Source organism: Cyprinus carpio, chromosome A25 (assembly GCF_018340385.1).
Source record: "Cyprinus carpio isolate SPL01 chromosome A25, ASM1834038v1, whole genome shotgun sequence".
In the NCBI taxonomy this organism is placed as follows: Eukaryota; Metazoa; Chordata; class Actinopteri; order Cypriniformes; family Cyprinidae; genus Cyprinus; species Cyprinus carpio.
Window position 1 is genome coordinate 18933999 of NC_056596.1, and position 22004 is coordinate 18956002.

The 22004-nt window shown below is 35.8% G+C and overlaps 1 protein-coding gene across 1 annotated transcript in view; it reads left to right on the forward strand.

Moving 5' to 3' along the window:
* The window catches only part of LOC109050814 (nuclear pore complex protein Nup160-like), a 60667-nt gene that overhangs the window by 12735 nt on the left and 25928 nt on the right, over nt 1-22004 (forward strand). The window contains exons 9-21 of the mRNA XM_042715813.1: nt 5031-5115; nt 5211-5279; nt 8797-8880; nt 8950-9120; nt 10317-10416; nt 10676-10841; nt 10926-11050; nt 11245-11405; nt 12922-13058; nt 15754-15824; nt 15917-16076; nt 16753-16822; nt 18076-18174. Of these exons, the coding sequence (XP_042571747.1) occupies nt 5031-5115; nt 5211-5279; nt 8797-8880; nt 8950-9120; nt 10317-10416; nt 10676-10841; nt 10926-11050; nt 11245-11405; nt 12922-13058; nt 15754-15824; nt 15917-16076; nt 16753-16822; nt 18076-18174 (1498 nt within the window). The remainder of the gene's footprint in view (nt 1-5030; nt 5116-5210; nt 5280-8796; nt 8881-8949; nt 9121-10316; nt 10417-10675; nt 10842-10925; nt 11051-11244; nt 11406-12921; nt 13059-15753; nt 15825-15916; nt 16077-16752; nt 16823-18075; nt 18175-22004) is intronic.

Consider the following 22004-nt stretch of genomic DNA (forward strand, 5'->3'; position numbering starts at 1 on the left):
CAAATTTACATCAGTATAATGGATCCATGCATTTCTTATTAAAATAATGTTAATCAACAAGAGCAAAAGAAAAATTGTTCGGTGCTTTAATAGTTTTAATGGATATTGGCGTTTATGTTATTGTTAATAAAGTAATTAGACAAACTTGGGGGGGCACATGTCCTAAAAGGTTGAAAACCCCTGATATAGACAATGTGTGTTTTTTTTCACAAGCCAAATGTGTTACCAAATGTGCCATGATCAAACTTTCACTGAGTTTCAATAATGGATCTATTGTGTTTGAGGATGCCGCTTTTCCTACCTGTTCCTATACTATGACAAAAACAGTACATAAATTGGAATGTTGGAATAAATTTCTAGAGTTTCTAAAGTTTTTTTTTCCAGTTTTCGTGTTGAAAATGGTATGGCAATGTTAGTTGTCAGTGTGTATTAACGATCTTTGACCAAATTTACTGTGCGATCTGAGTGTTTTTTCCCATTTGCGAACAAATTGTCACTTAGAAAATGTAATGTGAATACAGATGACAAAACACTAACCGAAACTATGAGTTTTGTATTATCATAGTTGGTTAAATGAAGTCAGCGTATAGTCAGTGGAGGTTGGTTAAAGGACACATGAAATGTTATTGGATTTCTTTGATTTGCTTTTAGTTTGTGTTTTGTATTAATCTTTGCAAAGCTGGTCAGAAGGCTGGTTTTAGAGGGGTTTTGACCACTTCCGTAGCTGGTCAGGCTGGGAGACCAGCTTAAACGAGCTAAGTTTAGGCTGGTTTTAGCAGTTTTTAGAATAATCGTTATTAATAATCGTGATTATAATTTTAATCAAAATAATCGTGATTATCAGTTTAACCATTATCGTACAGCCCTAGAAGCAAGTACTAGGGCTGGACCAGAATATTCGATTATTTGAATATTCCTTCAGTGGGTTGGCATTCGATTTTCAATTTTGAGATTTGAATTATTTTTTCTTTACACCTGTGATCCACCGCAAAATGGTTCTCATTTGCTCTTGAATATAGCCGGGTTTTTTTTTTTTTTTTTTTTTTTTTGTTTTTTTTTTTACTATCGGGCCGAACTGTTTTAAGAACTGTCAGGTGTGGTTACAGTTGTATTTCCACGTGAGCCTGGTACGGTGCAGCACGATTACAAACTATTCTCAGCACAGTTAGACATTCTCGATGCTGTTACAGTGCAGGTGTGTGAAGTTGCCACTCTGTTGCCTGGCTACCAGTTTCTCCATAGCTGGCTAAATAAGTGGAAGCGCGCTATTTGATCAAACAGACAAGAAAACAGCTATGCTACGTTAAATATAAAAAATAAAAAAATGTCTGAGACAGTTTGGTTTGTGGAGGAAACATTTGCTCTTATTGATATTATACCCGTCGTCGCCTTCTGTTTATTTATTTTTTTCACGTCAGGTGGACAAGTGGCTAATGAATCGCCCATGAGTGAACGTCATGATTCAGTTAATCTGGAAGAGAAGACAAAAATGCCAAAAACCTCAGCTGTGTGGCAGCACTTTAAATTAACTAAGGACAAGACAAAGGTAGTGTGCCAGATATGTGATTTGAAACTGGCCTACCACAACAGCACATCAAGTTTGAAAAATCACCAGAGATCTGTAAGTAGTACGCCTTTAGTATATTGTTGGTATAAAAAACAAGCTGATTTGATCCGCTAATCATAATTATACACATGATAAAAACATGCACTTAATTTGCTTGGAAAATACTTGAGATTATAGCAGTCATAAAAAATATACAGTAGCCCAGCCTAATAATAATATTAAAATTATTGCTTGTAACAGACCTTTGTGTTTTGTATCACTAGTGCAGTGTTCGTTCTCGGAGCATATAAGCCCTGCCTGCGTGAGGCGCGCCGCTCCCGGTCCCTTGTTGCATGTCCATATTGCACCAAAATACGATGCTGCACTCCTTTGGGTCCGCGGCAACACACCCACCACGTGTGAAGTCGATTGGATGAACGCTTCTTGACATAATACAAATGCAAACAGACAGACACACAGAGATTCCTGCCTTTTATAAGAGAGAAGAATATGATCAGCCTCTCCCTCCAAAGCATTGAATATTCTCTGTTGATTACTACCGAAGCTTCGAAGCTCAAAAAATGGTATTCGGACCAGTCCTAGCAAGTACTGCATGTTTTAAAATCAAAACGAGGTGCGGGTGTTTTTATATCACTGTATTTCTGAAAGATGTCATTTTCATTTTATCTTGCATGTTATATGCCTAATAAAGCAGCATTTGTGAGCTCAGTGCTGCTTTGTGTACAGCAGTTACTGGGGAAACCGCTGTTTCTCGCTGCTTTAAAGCACCTCCTGCTGGCAGAGAATGAATTTGCATTTTTTTGTAAGTCTGATTTATGCAGCAAACATATTTAGCTTGTTATCAAAAATAATCTACTCTAGAGGGACTACTTAGCTGTTGTTGATTCTATTTGGAAGTCTACTGGAAGATCAGATAGGGCCACAAAAGCGTGCATGTGCAGTATTTGCAGTGTTTGTTTATGTTGTTGCAGTTGAAACCATCTATAAAGAATATCTCTTTAGGTTTGAGACTTTAATCTTTGCACTTTACGGATCTTCTGTATGCAAAACAGCTTTTAACACTCCAAAGACAAAGGAAAACATGAAATCGCATCAAATGAACCCTTTAATCCAATCAAATCTGCCAAATGTGAACACATCTTTAGGCTTTGTCCACACTAATATGTTTTTGTTTGAAAATGCATCTTTTTCACTCTGTTTTGGCCTTCCGTCCACACTGAGTTGTCATTTTTATCAAGGAAAACTGAGCTTTTTGAAATGGTTTTTTGGTGGATATATTTGAAAGTGGTTTTTTTGTGTTGTTGTTTTTATTTGTGTTGTAATGTGGATTTTGCAAAAAAAGTGTTTTGATGGTTTAGTCATGTGACGCATATTATACCAATAGATATCTGTGTGCCATTCAGTTTCACACTGTTGTTACAGATGTTATTTTGTACACTTTTTATATCACTGTCCTGCTAAAATTTACTCACACACTGTTGTTACAGATGTTATTTTGTACACTTTTTATATCACTGACCTGCAAAAATTTACTCACTATTGAAAGATCAGTGCATGAAATCCTACTGTGGCCTAATGGTTAGAGAGATCGGACTCACAATTAAGGGTTTTTCGAGTCTGAAGTGCTGTACAGTTCTCTCTGCACCTTTTAACTTAGGTGCCCTTGAGCAAGGCATCGAACCCCCAATGTACATAAATGCTGCCCATGCTCCGGGTGTGTGATTTTGTGTTCACTGCTTTTTGTGTGCACTTCGGATGGGTTAAATGCAGAGCACGAATTCTGAGTAGGGGGTCACCATACTTGTCTGAATGTCACGTCAAACTTTCACTTTATGTCTGTTCCGTTCTGTATCATCTCAGTGGAGTTTTTTTTGAAGCTTTATGCCTGTGTGAACGCATGTATCATCTCTTTTTTTTGAAGGCTTTAACGTATCCTGATTTATTCTGTTTTTCTGTGTAAACGAAATACAACATAAAACAAAGGCAACCTGAGTGAACACAAAGCAAAAAAGCAAAAGTTTACTAGCAAATAAACTATGCAGTTCCTTCGGCCGGTCCTTGGGAAGGTTCGCTAAGATTTGCAGAAGTTTTGTCCTTCGGGTAATAGCTTTGCCAAATTTTTTTCCATTTGGAGATAAATCATTAACTCTCATGGATATGGTTTCTATTCAAAGAGTCCAATAAGAGTTTTGTTAATAAACTTTGTAATTTAGCTTTGCAACCCGCAATGATTACAAAGATTTTGTGTTTAAAATGATTAACACTTGTCTTTTGCTGCTATTGAGGTGTGATAGGGTGGTTAGGGACAGGTTTGGTGGTATGGATAGGTTTAAGGGTTGGTTAAAGGGATTATTATAAGGGAACACGGTTCAATCTGTTAATATTGTATTGTTTTTCTATTTTTCTGTTAAAAATTATTTGTTTTTCCCTGTTTATTTGTAATTCAAGGAATTGCTATCCTGTTTAATGGTATACTGAAGCGTAGTATACTAATGTGAGTGTTGAGGCAATAAAAACATTTTTACACCAAAATTACAATCGGTTATGTCTTTAGCAAGTGTTTAGCTAAACTAAACCAGCCACTCAACCTTGTTACATAAGTCCAATGCCCATAAAGATGCTAAAAGATTAGTAAACATTTACAAATGATTAATGAATGATTAGTAAAGATGTGTGAATAGGGTAAATTCAGGTCTTTCGGGACACTTTTTCACTCAACCTTGTAACAGGCCATTGAGAATGACGGCTCATAAAGGTACTAATGATTAGTAAATGTTCATAAACATTTAAAAATGATGAATAGATTCCACTTTAGATTGAGTACTGCAAAAACATAAACAAATATTTAATAGACTGTTTGTTAATATGTGTAAATAGAGGTCTACACAACAAACAAAGACCAACAAATGAAGATCATATGAACTAAAAGTTTACTGACAGTTGTAAGCATTTCAATTTACATTAAATATTCATATTTTAGGTAATGTTTAGTAAGTTCATTAGTAAACATTAACAAGAACATTCTCATTTTTCTAGCTGTATATGAATATATTAGCTAATGATCTGTTAAGCAGTATATAATGTTTGCTAATGATTATAAAAAAAGTATTATAAAGTGTTACAAAAAAGGACACCCCAGTGACAGCTTTTTGGCAGTTATTGGGTTTTATTGCATCTGGTTTAGCTGAAAATTCATTATGAATGCAGTTTAATAGATTTGGGAATTAGTAACTACAGGGGCAAATACAGTTTCGCACAGGCCCAGTTGATATAAGATTTAACTTTTTTCAATAAATAACAATTATCATTTAAAAACTGTATTTTGTGATTACCCAGCTTGCCTTTTTTTTTTTTTTTTAATTCATTTTTTCATAATTTCTGAGACAGAATGGTGACAGTGCAGTATTAATGTATAAATATTTACAGTTTTTTCCTGATTTGCCACTTATGTTAAAAACTTTAGCAACACAACAGGCACGTGGAACCAGGTGTTTGTCCAGCCATCACCAGAGGAGGAAGTTCACGTTGGTGAAGACAAAGACCCACGGGTAAGAGCGTTTGCTTCTAATGTCAATGCTGAAACTGATGTTTTTTAAAAATTCTGTCATTTTGAGTTGTCTTAAACACTATTGTCTTTTAACAGGAAATATATCTTGATGTACTTTTTTCACCTCTGCGTTTCACAGCCTCAGCCATCATTAAAGCTTTACAGGTAAAAATCTAAATATACTTCAATTCACTCTTAATATGAGTATATAATATAATACACAATAGATTATTCAATTACATTTCCCAGAAGCCATTTTTTATAAGTATTCCTCCCAGCAGTATTCCTTTGCTTGAGCCAGGACTAGGCCATAGTTCAATTAGGATTTTAAAGTATTTTTTATAAACATGCCTTAGAAAAAACATTACTGGTGTGCATCTTGAGACAAAACAAGGGCACTGACATATTTCAAGATCAATCAGTGCAAGTTTCTTTCAGTTGAAACAGCTCAGATTTACATTTTAGTCAGGGACTAGGCTTAAAGGGGTCATATGATGCTTTTTTTTAAAGATTATTTGGTGAAATAGAATATGTTGACATGCTTTAATGTTCAAAAAACACATTATTTTTCAAATACTGTACATTATTGTAGGTCCTCTATGCCCTGCTTCTCTCAAACACATAGTTTTCTACAAGTTCCCTCCTTCTGACAAGCGCAGTCTGCTCTGATTGGCCAACTGACCTACTGCATTGTGATTGGCCGAACAACACAAGCACTCGTTGGAAATGTAACGCCCCTTTCCATAATCGTGAGCTTCATCTTTCAAAATAAATGTAAAGACAATTAATAATGTCCTTAGTTTTACCATCAGTTCAAGCCCGAAAGGGGAACAGAGTGGTGTGACAGACACAGTGATGAAGCTCGTATGTGTTTGCAGTACACAAGCCATGGGCGGTTAAGACAGCTTACTCCACTGTGTGACCCTGTCTCTCTCTCTCTCTCTCTCACACACACACACCAGCAAAACTCCGCATTTGAACAGTCAATAGCAAATACTTTAATAACAAAACATGCTTTCAGTAGCTGATTCAGAAGTGCCAGATTACCTCCTCTCCTAGGTTCACGAAATGGTCGTCCATAAAATGCGTTGCTGTTCTGTTGTAAGTAATCTTAAAGTCCTAAATGCATCTACTTTCGGGAGGCCAAATAAAGCGCCTTCTTTCTTTATGTCAACATTTGGGCAGCATTATGCAAATATTGTGTGTTTGAATGAGCTGTTTTAGGGGCGTGTGGCAGAGTCTTAACTTTGATAAAGAATATATCTTTTGATTTGAGACTTTAGTCTTTGCAACTTTACAGATCTTCTTCATGCACCAAGAGCTTGTAACACTCCAAAGAGAAAGGACAATTTAAATCGCATCATATGCTTTAAGCCTTGTCTGTGAAACCGGGAGTAAATGTCTGAGCATTTTAGTCTAGTTTTAGTCAGTGAAAATTTAGGGTGTATTCACACCTGTCTTGTTTGGTTCGATTGAAATGAACTCTAGTTTGTTTCCCCCTTTGGTGCGGATCTTTTTGGCAGGTGTGAATACAGCAATCGCACCAAACAACCGAACAGAGACCCAGCTGAAGAGGTGGTCTCAGTTCGGTTCCAAACGAACTCTGGTACGTTTTTTTTAAGGTGTGAATATGATCCAACCTCAATCCGACTCAACCATAGAAAGCACTGCGCCTTTTGAGTTAACAGTCTGGAGAAAACCAAACTTCTGTCTTCTGTCAGAGAAGACCAAACTTCTGTCAGATTTAACTCATAATAAACACCATTTTGTATCCACGATAAGCTGTTTCCATATAACGGACACCTGTGGGGGAGAAAGTTATATTAACTTAATATTAACTTAACGAGATATTATTCACTTCATACGCTGAATAAGAGCTCGTTCTTATGACACTAGCAAGTGATTATTATAAGTAAAATTTGACAGATGTTTGGTTTTCCACGGTCGTTGTTAAGGTAGGCTACATTAAACCACGTTAAGCTGTTTCCTTATAATGGACTTCTATGGCGAGAAAATGCTTAATGTGATATTATTCACTTTATCTGTGGAATAAGGGCTCATTTTTTTTGATGGTAGTTAGTGTTTATTACAAGGTTTGACATAAACCCTGGTCGGTGTTTAGGTACGTTAAGCGTTTTAGAATGCTAAAACGTTTAACATACGGCCCCATTATTCCATCGCTTTCCTATGCGCGCTGTTTTTTTTTTTTATATATAATATATATATATATATATATATATATATCTATATATCTATATATATATATCTAATCCGTCTTCTACGCAGTGCCATGGTCAGTATGCCATGGTAGGCGCACATAAGAGCATGCTTTCTCCACCGGAACCATCTTGCAGCACCTCTTCGTCTTCGCAAAATCCTTGTTACATCATCTTATAGATGACATTGTCTCATCTGATGTTCATAAGTGTCTTCATATTGCGTTTGTAGCTAATAACAGAAAATCAGTAAAATAATAACAATTGCACTACGAAAAATCTCCATGTGATTAGCCTGTTTTCGAACTTCCTGATTTTCCCTGCTTGAGAATTTCTGTCCAATGAATGGATGACCTTAGCACACGTGTGGTTTTGTTTACAATATTTGGTTCACTTGCAAAAAGGGCAGTGTGAAAGCGAACCGCACCAAACAAACAAAAATCAACATAGTATTTGGTCCGGATCAAAGCAAGTGAACTAGCGGTCTTTCCTGGTGTGAATACACCCTTAGTCACATTTTCGTCATGCTGTACAATTGTTGAACTGATAAAGAGTTATTTTTTTCTCAAAATAAAAATCATAATGATTGTTGTCATTTGAGAAATTTATTGCACTTTCACCAATAAGCACGAACCAACAGAATGAGAACTCATACACATGGTTTATTTTATCTAGTGTACTGATTTATTACAGGCTATTTAATCATTTAAATTAATATCAAAGACTTAAATATGCACTCTCTCTGTCAACATTATGAAAACTGGTAAAAAGAAACAACATCCTTAATAGTAATTCCAAATTGCGATAATGTTTCTCTCTTAAAACAACAGCAGTTTAGTAAGCGCATTTATTTAGCAACCATAATCACAAACAATATAGTCGAGATCTCATGACAGAACACAGACTGGCTGAATGATACTGTACTTTCATTTGAGATTATCATATGGAAGTTGCTAAACTTCCGCTTACTTGTTTGTCAGTGTTTTCAGATCATCATCGGCACATCCGCAATGAAGCACGTGCCCATGGTTGCCAGATTGCAAGGGCACGTACAGCAGTCCGCGATAATATATATATATATTTTTTTGACGAAGATAAAAAGATTTTTGTAAAGTTTAAATTTTTTAAAATGCATTTTAGTCTTTACTTTTATCGTCAGTGATATTGCATGTTAATATAGTCAGAGTTATTGTTTATTGACCTTATTGTCGTCTCGTCATCGTCTCGTATTAGTCATCATGGGGAAAAAAGTTGGTCAATGACCATTTTTCATCATAGTGTTCTTTAACGAAATTAACACTACATTTGTTGAAATCCAGCAGCCAAAACTTGTTTTTTACTGCTTCCACATTGTGATGTCACATATGCCTCTGACCACCTCCACAACAACACAGCAAGTTACATCAGGGTTTCTGTGGGTCTTAAAAAGTCACGTTTATTTAGAATATTTGATTCCTTTTGTCCAGATCTACAAACGAGGCACAGAGCGATATTCTGACTTGTCGTGGGAGGAGTTGAAGAAAGAGGTCACGGTCACAGTGGAAAATGAGGTAAGGTGGTGCTATTTTCCCCTCTGTGTTTATTTCTTCATCTGTGTTACCACTAAACATTGTTTTCAGCTTCAGGGCAGCGTGACAGAGTACGAGTTCTGTCAGGAGGACTACCGGCTGCTGCAGGTGGAGTTCTGGTCCAAGTTTTACGCCTGCTGCCTGCAGTACCAGGATGTGCTGTCCACACCACTCGCTCTGCACATCAGCCCTGCCACAGCCATGGTCTGCATCCTTAAGAAGGTAACATCTCCCAGGCTCACAGCTGGAAGACTTCATTTAGTTGAAGTCCAAAAAGTGTTTCCGTGTATGTAAAAGTCAAATGAAATCAAAATGATCCCTATTTACTTTGTTTTTTCTTTACTGACGAGATGCGCGTGACAATCGCATGAGATATATTGCCCAGCCCTATGAGTGGTGTGTGACATGACTACAGACAAAACTTATTATAAACAGAAATTCTTTCTACACTGGATACAGAAATCTCTGATGGTTAACTGATGCCTCGTTCTATTCATGTACTGACACAATGGATTGGTTACAGTGCTCAGCGCTGCAAAAACGTGTTGTAAATAGAAACCCATTACACTCTTCACAGAGCTCTCACACATGTTATATGTTAACATTTGAAAGCAGCAGTGGGTACCGGATCAACCCTGGTACTGCAGAAAGGCTGCTATCATTACAGTTTTTTAATTTAAGTATTAACTTGGAACACAAATGCAGAATAAACTAATTTTAAGGTGTTAGGATATTTGTGGAATTCAATATTTATTAGATAGATTTATTAGAACTGTTTCCTGCTGGTGGAATGCCCTGCCCAACTTGATCTGAGCAGCGGAGTCTTTAGCCATCTTCAAGAAACAGCTAAAGACACATCTCTTCCATCTACACTTGACCTTCTTACACTAGCACTCTATTTTATTTCATTTCTAATTGTTTTCTTTTTATTTATTATTTAAAAAGGAAAAACCTTGCTATGTGTACTGCGTCAGATTAACCATGACTTGTCACAACACTTACATATTTTTGCTCTTTTGTTGGTTTGATTGCTTCTGTTCTCCTCATTTGTAAGTCGCTTTGCATAAAAGCATCTGCTAAATGACTAAATGTAAATGTAGATAGTCAAAGAATTGTTTAAATGCAGTAAATTCATATTTTTTTGAGTAACAGATATGAGATGTTTTATTATAGTCTGTGCCTTCTTATTATTAGACCTGACAGTGAAAAAAGAATAAAAGATTAAGTGAATTAACTGTCATGAGCTGGTGTAATGTGCTGTGATGTGGTTATCAGTACCATCAAAATAAAAGTCCCATTTTCAGCTCTCACCAGTCAGACCAAAAACCTACGGGCTGATGACAATAATCAAAAAATGTCAAATATCAGCCTTGGTGATAAAGCGGTTGATGGCTAATCTTTTTACTCTACTTTCCTAGGGCTTTGTGTCTTTCCTACTACCCTGCTTTGCTATTGACCATCTTTACCTGTCCTCGGATGATTACCTGATTTCTGAAGAGGAGACTCCAATTGCTGAGGGTAAGAGGGCAATGTCTTGAGAGGCTGCTTGTTTTATAAAGTCTTGTTTTATAAAAACTTTTTAATGCCATGATCTGCCCACATAGTAAAACAACCAGCCACTGTTGACATGAATATTTGAGTTGTATTACATTTACATTAATGCTTTTAGCAGACGCTTTTATCCAAAGCGATTTACAGTGCATTCAGGGTATATATATATAATTTTTATTATTTTTTTAACCGGTATTAGCAGTCATCAGTGGTGGTCTTTTATTAGATTCAGAAATGAGCCATGACATCCTGCAGCTCGTTCAGTGTCTCCGCATGGTGAACGAGTCTCTTCCGGAGGACATGGCCTATGATATGGAGAAAGCCCTTGAGGACCTGCTGTCTCCAGAGAAAGTGTCAGAAAAAGTACTAGAGGGTCTTCTGGCCAGTGACAAGTCAGTATCCCTTGAATTACTGATTTAATGCAGTCACACCAGTAACTGATCAGTTTGATGTCTAAAGTGAAATATTTTTTTCAGTGGGAATGTGATTCAGGACATTGCAAACAAACTGCAAGACATCAATAACCCCATTGTTGCAATAAACATGCTGCTGAGAGAACTGGACCTGGAGACTGATGCAGAGACCGACTCCAGACACTCTGGTACACCTTTATATACACCTTTTTAAGTGTTCTGTGGTGAATGATGATGTTGTCTGCGATGTGTAAAAGAGTACTTTGCCCAAAAATCATTGTAATTTTTCTGAAACCATTCTTATCTGTGGCAATATCTTGGTTTATTTAAATACAGGTTTGGACTCTTGCCCTGATCAGCACTGATGTGGTGTTTTTTGCAGGTCAGCCTCTGAGAGTGCGCATTAGCCTCTCACAGCTCTACGGCAGCAGTGTGGCCGCTAGTCTGATCGGTCAAGCTGTGTGTCAGACCGCTATGACCCGAACTCTGCTCTGCAGAGACCTGCTCATCCTGCAGCAGCTGTACCTGCGAATTGGAAATAATGTAAGTAGACACACTCACATATACTTAGCACATGTCTCAGTTAGGCTTGTTTGTGACGTTAAAACTTGAACATCAAAAAATGGTCTTTTAATGTAGAAAATGGACATTTGAAAGCAAAAACTGTGCATTTGAATTTAGGATATGTGGCAAGCACAGATTAGCACATTCTATTTAAAATACATTGTTGATAATTATGACAAAAACAGAATTTACTTCAGACTTCAGGATATTAATAATGTGCTAGCAATGATTTGAAGAATCTGAACAATTGCTATAGTGAAAAAAGTGACGTGACATACAGCCAAGTAAGGTGACCCATACTCAGAATTCGTGCTCTGCTTTTGCTCTGCATTTAACCTATCCAAAGTGAACGTGAACAGTGAACAGGAGCAGTGGGGTGGTATTTATGCTTTTGTGTTGGGGGAGCAGTTGGGGGTTCGGTGCCTTGCTCAAGGGCACCTCAGTCGTGGTATTTGCTGACCAGAGACTCGAACCCACAACCTTAGGGTTAGGAGTCAAACTTTTTAATGAATCTACTTAAAATCTAGCTTTTTTTTTTTTTTTTTAAATGAAGCTGAATGGTGCACCATTGTTTTTGTCAAAAACGAAGGCTAAATCCAAAAACTAAATTATCTCTGGAATTGCCTTGAAAATGTAACACAGTATGTCCAGATATAGTAACAGTAGATAATAAATACATAATGGGTGTGCTTTTGGCAGCCAGTAAACAAGCAATCACACCTAAATGGTTCAAACAAGAGAGACCAACTTTAGATAATTGTATAGATGTGACCATAGATATTTATATGATGGATCACCTTTTTATGTTAATTTAAAGAAGGATGAGTTTCTGGAAAAATGAAGGCAATGGGTTATATGTATCAGGAAGAAGGTCTGATTTTGCTGCTATAAATAAGTAGAAGATGATTCATGTATAGCTGGATATATGTATATAATTTATGCTGTGTGTGTACATATACATGCTCTGTTTAATACCTACATACATAATGAAAGTCATTTGAGGTAATTCTGGATGGAAATGAATTAGGACACATGTTCTAACCCTGGATATGTAAAGTTACTTTTTGTTTTGTTTTTGTTTTTTTTAAGGAAAAAATGTACTTTGATACAATTTAACAAATTTTGAGTATAATTTATATTTGAAACACATTAGGTAATTGTATATGTCTATATATTATAAAAAAGACATTGCATTGAGCATTATATGTAACTTGAAATATGGTATATTATTGTACTCAAATGAATGTACAGAAAAAACATAAAATGAAAAAAAAAGAAAAGAAAATGTAACACGGTGACTTAAAAACCTGGTGTTCCCCTAACTGAAAAATAATTCTGAAAAACAGTTTAAATACAGAATTTTGAAAATATTTAAGTGAAAAAATAAATTTTCTATATATATATATATATATATATATATATATATAATATATATATATAGAAGCTCTGTTAACAATTATAGCCTCTGTGCTCTGTTTATTGATCGTGTGTGCAGGTATTTGTTCCAGGCAGTGCTCAGTTATTGCAGCTGCAGCAAGACTTCATTCCTCGATGCTCTAATCTGCTGTGCACCTATCACCTGCTTAAACAGATGAGCCTGACACTGTCCTCATCTGTTCCACTTGACATACTGTGAGTCCAGACATCCAGTCCAATCCAAAAAAAAAACTTCAAAATTTATATTTAAGCCATGATTCTTATTGCAAATGTGTGTATATGGTAGAACTTAGAAATCAATAGAAGTTTCAGAACTAAGGCAAGTTTAATTACATTCCTCACAAAGATAAATGTTTTATCATGTATGAGGTTATGAGGCTATGTGTTTTGAGAGGGCTGTGGGAAACGAGCAGGACAGAGCTACTTTTCATGTTTTCTTCCAATAATCCAAAGCAACCGACACTTTGTAAATAGTCAGAGTTCATTGTTTTTTACGCAGGAGCAAGACATTTATAATGGATGTTATGTTGCTGGGAAAGTGAAACTGGTGATTATCTATGAAATGCTTTATACTGTGAAGCCCCGCACATCACGTGGAAAAAGTAGATATCAGAAAAAATAGATATTAAGAATTCACCCCCACAACTTAATCTGTGGCCATCTTTAATTAATTTGCCTCCCTTTTAGACTTTGTACTTTTCCTGCCATCAATTTTTTATTTGGCTATTTTTTATTAATTAGCCTCCTTTTTAGACTTTGGGAAATAAAAAGGTATCTGGTCTATAGCATTTAAAAAAAAAAAAACATAGTAAAGGATGCAAAAATTGTGAATAAAAATTAAGAAAAGGAAAAAAATTAACTTTTATAACCCTATGTGAAAATAGAAGATAAGAAACAAAAGATTCCATATTCAGTGGAATACATTTTACAGTTTGCAGATATCCATTTTTAGTGAAATGATAGGACTGTAAATGGATGTTTTTGCCGAAATAAAAATTTGTGTTTTATTACATATTTCTATTTTTTGGTTTGAATCCAATTATTTACATGTCTTATTTTTAACATTTGGCTGTTAACCAATTATTTATTTTGTAAGCAAAGTGTTCTACTTCATTTCTGTCCAAATATCTATGTAAAGAAAATAATTAAAAAATCATATGTGCAAAAATGTGTTCTGCCGTACCAACACAGTGGGTGGTTGTCACCAATGTTCCCTCTAATTTATTTTTCTTGCTGAGCAAAACTTTTCTTTGTCGGGCGGACATTTTGGCCACCTGAGCAAAAACATTCTTTATACCAGACCTGTACAGCACGCACACAAAAAAGTGTGTAACTTTTAACTTTAATGTGCTATTTATACTTGATTTGACTCTTGATGTAACTAAATTATGCACATTTTAAGTTACCTGAGAAAAAGTTTTTTTTTACAGTGCTGTTACCAAGAAATACTTTTTTTTAAATAAAATCTCATTCAGAACAGTTCATTTTTTAATATTAATATAATATATGAAAATGAAACAGATATTGCTTATGAATTCCCCTTTTTCATGAAGTACTTATTAGGTTTTATAATATAATACAATATAATATAATGTTAAAAACAAACTGAAGCATTTAAACAGATCTGTAAGCGACCATTTCAAATAATTAGAATTTTTTGACAGAACGTCATACAATAGAACGAGCATCAGTTTACAGCTGGGGATTTGTCGTGTCGCGGCGCGGCATCCAGTGTAAATGGATCACTGATTAATGATGGGTTCTATAGTGGCCTATTTTGTCACATTGGGCCGCACCACTCACGTCCAGAGTAGACACGGTGTACTTGTCTCAGAGTTTTGTTACCGTTCTGTGCCCATCATCCGCTATTTTGTTGTGTTAGCTCTCGTGTTGAGCTATTTCATCTGCAACCATTAATGTATTTGATTTCTACAGCGAATGATTTGGCACACCTCATTCTCTTTCTATGAAACCTGTAAACCGCATTCACTGCACCGCATTCTTAATCTAAAGCGACACCAACTCTTTAGTGGTTTGCCCGAGCAATGCAGTTATTTTGCATTTCAATCAAATAGCGTATAATAACTAATTTTTGCACAGCTTAGAAGGGAACATTGGTTGTCACACTGACCAGCACAGCCGTTTTTTTTTATTTTTTTTATTTTTTTGTCCTTCAGGTCTTACACATTCTTTTGTTTTTCAGCATGTCCTGCATGTTTGAACCCTTTACAAATAGTGACCATATGATTTTGAGATCTTTCTTTTCACACGAGTGCAACTAATGGACTCATACACAACTATTATAAAGGGTGCAAAAACACAGTGCATTAAGAAACAGGGGTTTAAAACTTTTGAACAGAAACAAAGGATGTGCAAGATTGTTCTGAAAAAAATTTTCTGACCTTTCCAAAAGATATGGTGGGTGTTGAAATCTTGTTGCTTCATATGGCATGTTAATGTCCCCTAATTTTTCAGTTTGTTTAGGCTCAGTTTTATTGATTTTGCTTAGCTAGTGTTGCTTTCTCCCACTAAAACTACAAAAACAAGACAGAAATGTGAGCTACAATAAAGGGATTGGTTAAATTAGCATTAATTCTTACAGTTGCTGGATTGCAAAATATTAGTGTAAAACCAGTTTGCTTTTTATCTATTAAGAGAGATATAAACAGTTCTAAACAACACAACTTTGGTGTTTATGTAAACTACCTTAATGACATTGGTATTTCAATATGATTTTTTTCTTTGTTTTGGGAGAGGAGAACTTTATTTTATTATATATATTTCTTTTAGAAGAGATACTACATAGACTTGCAGTTTCTTTTGGTTTATCTTTGAGTTATAAAATTGTTACTGTGTTTACTTATTTCATGTGTTATCTGTCTCTCTTTAGAAATGCTGATCTTCAGCACCTGTCTGTTTTGGAGCTGTCCGACTCCACAACTCCTACATCCAGAAGATCAGGTAAAATAAATGAATTGCCTCAGTATAGACAGTGTATGACGGATAATGAGAACGCTGATTGTTAACCCTGTGTTGTTTCTCTTTTGTTTTAGTGTTGAATCCTCAAACTGTGGTGGAGTTGTTCTACCAGAATGTGGCCCGTAAAGCCATCATGTCTCAGATCTTCTCCCAGCAGGATGTGGAGGGCAATCAGACCATGTTGCATTGGCCACAAATGATCTCCAGTGTCCTGACACTATTCTGCCAGTTTCTGTATCTTCTTGATGTGTAGTATGCTGGACACCAGTGTTGCCATGATAGCAAAGTTTCAGTAGTTGGTACCAATATGAATTGAATTGAATGATTCTCTATATGAATTTCGGTACCAAAGGTACAAACGATTAAGACTATTTTGCTGACGTTTTGCGTTGGGTGGGGGGCTAACTTCACGGAGGTCTTGATTTATACTTGAATAAATTTTTTTTTTAAATAATTAAAAAGTAAAACTATTGTTCTGTAAATGTCAAGTAATTTTGAACTAAACATATATAGACTCGTAACATTAGTAAAAAGTCAAAGATACAGAGAGCAAAGAAACACAGTACAACATAGAATGTGTTCATAGTCCCTTTAGACATAATTGACTGTGAAAATTTGTCTCATACAAGTATTTTGGATTATGCAAGCAGAGACACACACAGCCACGTGTCCTGGGTGTCTGTTAGAGTACACAGACTTTCATCTGCACATGAGCATTTTAAAGCAGTAACCTTTCAGTCAGTTTATTTCATGTATTGAATATCGGTTTTCATTTTAGTATCAACTTGGTGCCTAAGTACTGCTACTTGACATCACTACTAGACACTTGATATTTTCAGCCAGTTCTTCATTGTAAAGCATCTGGGTGAGGTGTAATGAGTTCAGTATTTCCCTTAAATCATTTCACTAGCTGGCCCAGCAATCCCAGTTTCCTGTTTCCTGAATGTCTGATGGTAAACTGCCAGTACGAACAACTGCAGGTGAGACACCAGTTATCACTTGTCTAATTTCCCAGAAATATGATTTGCCAGATCCTATATGGTCCTCATAAAAATACAACAGCAAAGGAACTCTAATTACGGTCTTAAGATAAGTGAATGTGTGTTCCTTTTTGTCTTATTATATGTGGTTGTGTTTTATTAGTTTTTTTTTTTTTAGGTTTTTTTTTTTTTTTTTTTTTTTAGTGATTTTAATTCCTCTTTTAAGTAGTGATCAGTCAATAGTTTTTTGGCAATGTTTTTGTTTTAACCCTTATTTGCACAGTGTATAGCCTACATATATTTATCATAGCCTCATATTGCACATTGATCGTAGGACAACATTGGGCATGATGTAGAATCCTTTTTTTCTTAAATAATAAATTAAAAGCAATTTATTTTTTAATGAAAATAATTTTTATATATTTTTTCTTCCGAGTAATCAAAGTAATAATTGATGGATAATGATGGTGCTCTTGTTGCTTGGGGCTCAGATATATATTGGCCAAATTAGAATTAGAATGTCCTTCATTTAGTTTTTAGTTGATTTAGTGTCCACTGTCTACAGGTTGCTCTTAGTTCAAATTCTGTTGAGTGTACATTGTAGACATGTCAGTTAGATATTGATCCAGCACCAGTTGTATTATCTCTGCAGCTGCTGTCATTATATTAGTCCTCCTTCCTCTCCTTGATTTATTTGGATCTGAATAAAGACTTCAGGGTATAAGGTCTTAGCTGACTGGGTCTTTGTATGTCTCATCCAAGTACCCCAAAATCTTCTCTTTAATATCTTTGGTCAGTTGTTCTTACACACACAGTGAAGGGAATAAATAAAGAGGTTGTGACATTGTGGTAGTGAGCGCAGAAAATACTATTGTATTTAGTTGTTTCTGTTCTTCTGAGTCAAATTTCCAACAAACTCTTCCTAGCACATACAGTACACGGCTGATACAGTGTAGTTTTATTTATTTATTTAACTGTTGTAATATTTTAGTGGGCCACTGAATTTAACATTGACTGAACAGATGGGGTAAATATGGAGTGTACAGTCTTGATTTTGTCTTGATTTACTGATAATAAAAAATAAATGGAATAACAGTTCTTCAGCTTGATTTGAATATGTAGCCTGCAGATGGTCTACACAAAATAATATTTTTAATATCACTAACAATTTTTTAAAATAAATTATATAGTTCTAGTAATGCCTATAAATAAGTTTTAACCTTTTTGTCATTGTGGCTCTGTCCTCACTACAGGAATGTGTTCGGTTAGTTGGACCCTGGTGCCAGGTGAATGTGGGATCCTATCGTTTTGTTTTGGGTCATTGCTATCTGGCCAGCGGTGAGGGCCAAAAGGTAAGAATATGTATAACCAGTGGTGTGTCCTCTGTCCTGTGCAGCCTCTGGGGTCCTTTTGTAAGAAAATCTGCACATTTGTATTAACTGTAATATATCTAGTACAGCATTTACTCCAGTTTAATCAATTCCTATTTTGATTAATACATTTGTAATATTTTATTATAGATTCTTAAATCCCAAGAATCATTCTTTTTCTCTATGCTTTTTTAGTTAATGAGTGAACAAAACACTAAATATTATTTGTAGTTTTTGCTTAAATATAATATAAGAGCGATATGATTTTTGTTTTTTTTTTTTTATGTGGAGAGGGGTCTGATTTTCTAATTTTGTGAATATTCAGACAATAAAACATTAAAAGAATAAAACAAAAAAATTGGTGCTTTTTAATGTGGCATGACATTGCTGTAGCCGCCTCATTTCAAGTGGCATGTGCATCATCTCTCCCTTGTTACTTCTAGTTAAAGCATGAAATAAGCATGTATAAAGAATAAAACAAAAAAAGTGTATAATATGGTTGTTGAATGTTTATAGATAGTATGAAGAATGATGTATTTTTTTTTTGTATATTTATGTTGTTTCATGTTTCAGAATGAGATAGATATAAATGCTTCATCTTGTATGTTACTGTTATTGTATTATTAATGCCACTATAACAGTCTGTGTTTAGTCTTACTTAGATTAACTTGGCTAGCAGTAAGATCACATCAAAAATAGATCTTAAAAATGTTTTCACATTATCGCCTGAGGTTGTTTTAACCTTTACCTTGCGGACCATTCCGTCACTGCTCAGGAAGGCGGATGTGATTAAGCCCAAAGGCCAGTCGTTCCTTATCCTTGGGGACCGAACTTGCTACAACATCTCCAGCATGCAGGTTTCAGTTAGTCTCATTTGCGTTGAGGTTGGAGTGTGCTAATGTATTCTTTTCTCCATCAGCTCCAGAACTCGTTAGCCAATGCCTGCACTCGCTCCCACTGACATTTCAAGAGGTATTTTTCAGTGTAGTTCTTGAACTGAACAGGTACTCTGAGCTTTTGGGTTAAGAGCATTGCTGGAGTGAGTATGCATGGAGAAAAAGGATCTGCTGCGATAGGAACCAGAGGTCTAGAATTTAAAATTTGCTGACACCTCTGCCATCAGAGTGCAAAGTACCTCATGAGTCAAGTGAGCATGTTTCCTCTGCAACTACATACGATCTAGAATTCTGCTGGATACGCGGATCATGCGTTCCCATACTCCCCCCATGTGGGAAGCGTGTGGAGAATTGACATTTTCAACCATACTCATGGAGGTATTTCAGAAGACTAAAGGCCCCAATATATTCCTAAATCGAAGTTCTTTTTTAAGTTCTAAAAAGGTGAGCAGCGGTATACTGTTATCGAACATCCCGACCCTGCACACTCTGATGAAAGTGACGTTTAAATGAACATGTAAATATATGCTGCGTGCTTTCCTCTTAGTAACAAAATAAACAAAACAAAAATGGAGAGAACAGCAAGCATTTTTTATAATGTTATATTGTTCATAGCAACATGGGTATGCTTGCACGAGCTCTGCAGATTAGCACTTCCATGAAGTCACATCACGTGTATTTACATGGCACTTTATTCAATATATTGCTTAAAAGCAAGCAGCAGTATTAAAGATGAAAAAACTTAATTTAAAAAACTTAACTTAAAAGCAAAACTTAATTTGCTACTATAAAGTGGCTCTCCACTATGAAGACATCTCACCTTCATGGACTCAACAGATGAAATTAACCCAGAGAAGAGTTCCTCTTGAAAGAAGGCGGAGCCTCAGTACACACCTCTTATGATGTAATCGTCATGGACCAATGGAAGTACGAAGGTGTTTTGCAGCCGGGAATGAACTTTTCCATAAAGTTTGCTTTGGCAAGCCATTTCAAGCTCCCCAAAATGAACACAAAACAAACTTTGTTTTGGCCAGATTTTGTTCAAAATGATGTCACATCAGTTCGTTCTTCGATTTCATTATATTGAAGTATATATTAATGCAGCATTCGGGATGAAACGAGGAAGATTGTATAGGAAGTATGAATATGTTCACTATCACATATTCTGCTCTGCTCCTGAACTGTATCTGTGTCGCCATCATATGGAGCACTCATGCTCTGAGACTTATCGATCAAACATGGAGTTGATTCCTTTACACATGCTAAGGAAGATATTTTCAGAGGTCAGAGCTCACCTGTCTGATGTTTTACAAATACCTCAGTAGATCTTTCCTGTTCCAGCCTTGCGTTCTTCTTTTTTTTTTTTTTTTGTGAATGCCATCTTGGCACATTCAGCTTCTTCTGATGATGTTGTATTTTTTGGAGGAGCTATAGAAAGAAGGCTCGGAGGAAGATAATGAGCATTTAGATCTGACCCTCTGAAGATGCCTTTTCTTTCCCTCCGTTCCGTTTGTATGTTCGCTTCTGAACATTTCTCTTGCATTTGCTGATCCATGGCTTTTTACTGTACTGTTCTCTCTGTATGTTTTGCTTTCCAAGCGTGTAATATAAATAAACAGCAAGCCAAACTCTGTCCAAGAGCCAGCATATGAGCGCCTTGCTTTTAGTCCAGTGTGTGGTTTAGATAGGCAATTGAACCGAGTAAAACTGTAAAATAAATGAGAGACATATGGAAAATTAACAATCAAAATTACATCAAACTTATTAACCGTGTTACAAGTAAAATGTATATAGATACATTGCTAACTCAGAAGCAAGTTAGTAGCATTATCAATACAGTGCACTGGCACCGATCGACAGTGACATAATTTGATTAATTTGACAGTGATTTGATTATATAACGTTTAAACTCAACATACTCTCCTGCAATATATACTAGACAGACTGATGATTAAAATAAACTTACAATCAATGCTTTCGACAGGGTTTAGAAGGATTAACTCTAAAGTTTTGTTTGTTTGTTTGTGTTTTTTTGTTTTGTTTGTGAGAGTGCTTAAACTCTCAATATATCGAAGTTAGTGATGATGTTCTTTGATAATATGGTTCTTCACCCTTTTTCTGTATATAATTTTGCTGTTTGAATAACCATTGAAATGAAAATGTTATTAGTAACTTACAATGTTTTGATTAAATTGTGATCATGATAAATCAAATTCAGTCCTATTGCAAATATTTTATTAGCCTACATGACATCTGGTACTTGCCTAAAAAGACAGGTTTGATGTTTGTAGTTAATATATTACACTGGGGCGGTTCTAGGATTTCATCTAAATAAAAAAAGTGTGACGTGACACAGCAAAGTATGGTGACCCATACTCAGCATTCGTACTCAGCATTCATGCTCTGCATTTAACCCATCCAAAGTGCACACACAGCAGTAAACACACACACCCAGAGCAGTGGGCAGCCATTTATGCTGCGGCGCCCGGCGAGCAGTTGGGGGTTCGGTGCCTTGCTCAAGGGCACCTCAGTCGTGGTATTGATGGCCCGAGACTCGAACCCACAACCTTAGGGTTAGTAGTCAAACACTCTAACCATTAGGCCACGACTTCCCCAAACTTTACAGTGCTTGTGAAAACTGTATGACTGTATTAATTAAATATACACAAATATCCATTAAAGCTACAGAATTTAGAGCAGCAAGTGATCCTCTGTTTTTCTTTTGTGGTTTGATTAAAATGACTGAAATAAGAAATGGACAGATCTGCCATATTGACGCACATCCAAAATTTTCTTAACTGTTTAAGTTCACTTAAGACGTAACTGACTGTGTTTACATGAATACGTGGATTGGGGGGATGGTGGGCCCACCTAGGGTCTAGAGGGTCTAGAACTGCCCCTGAATTACAGTAACAT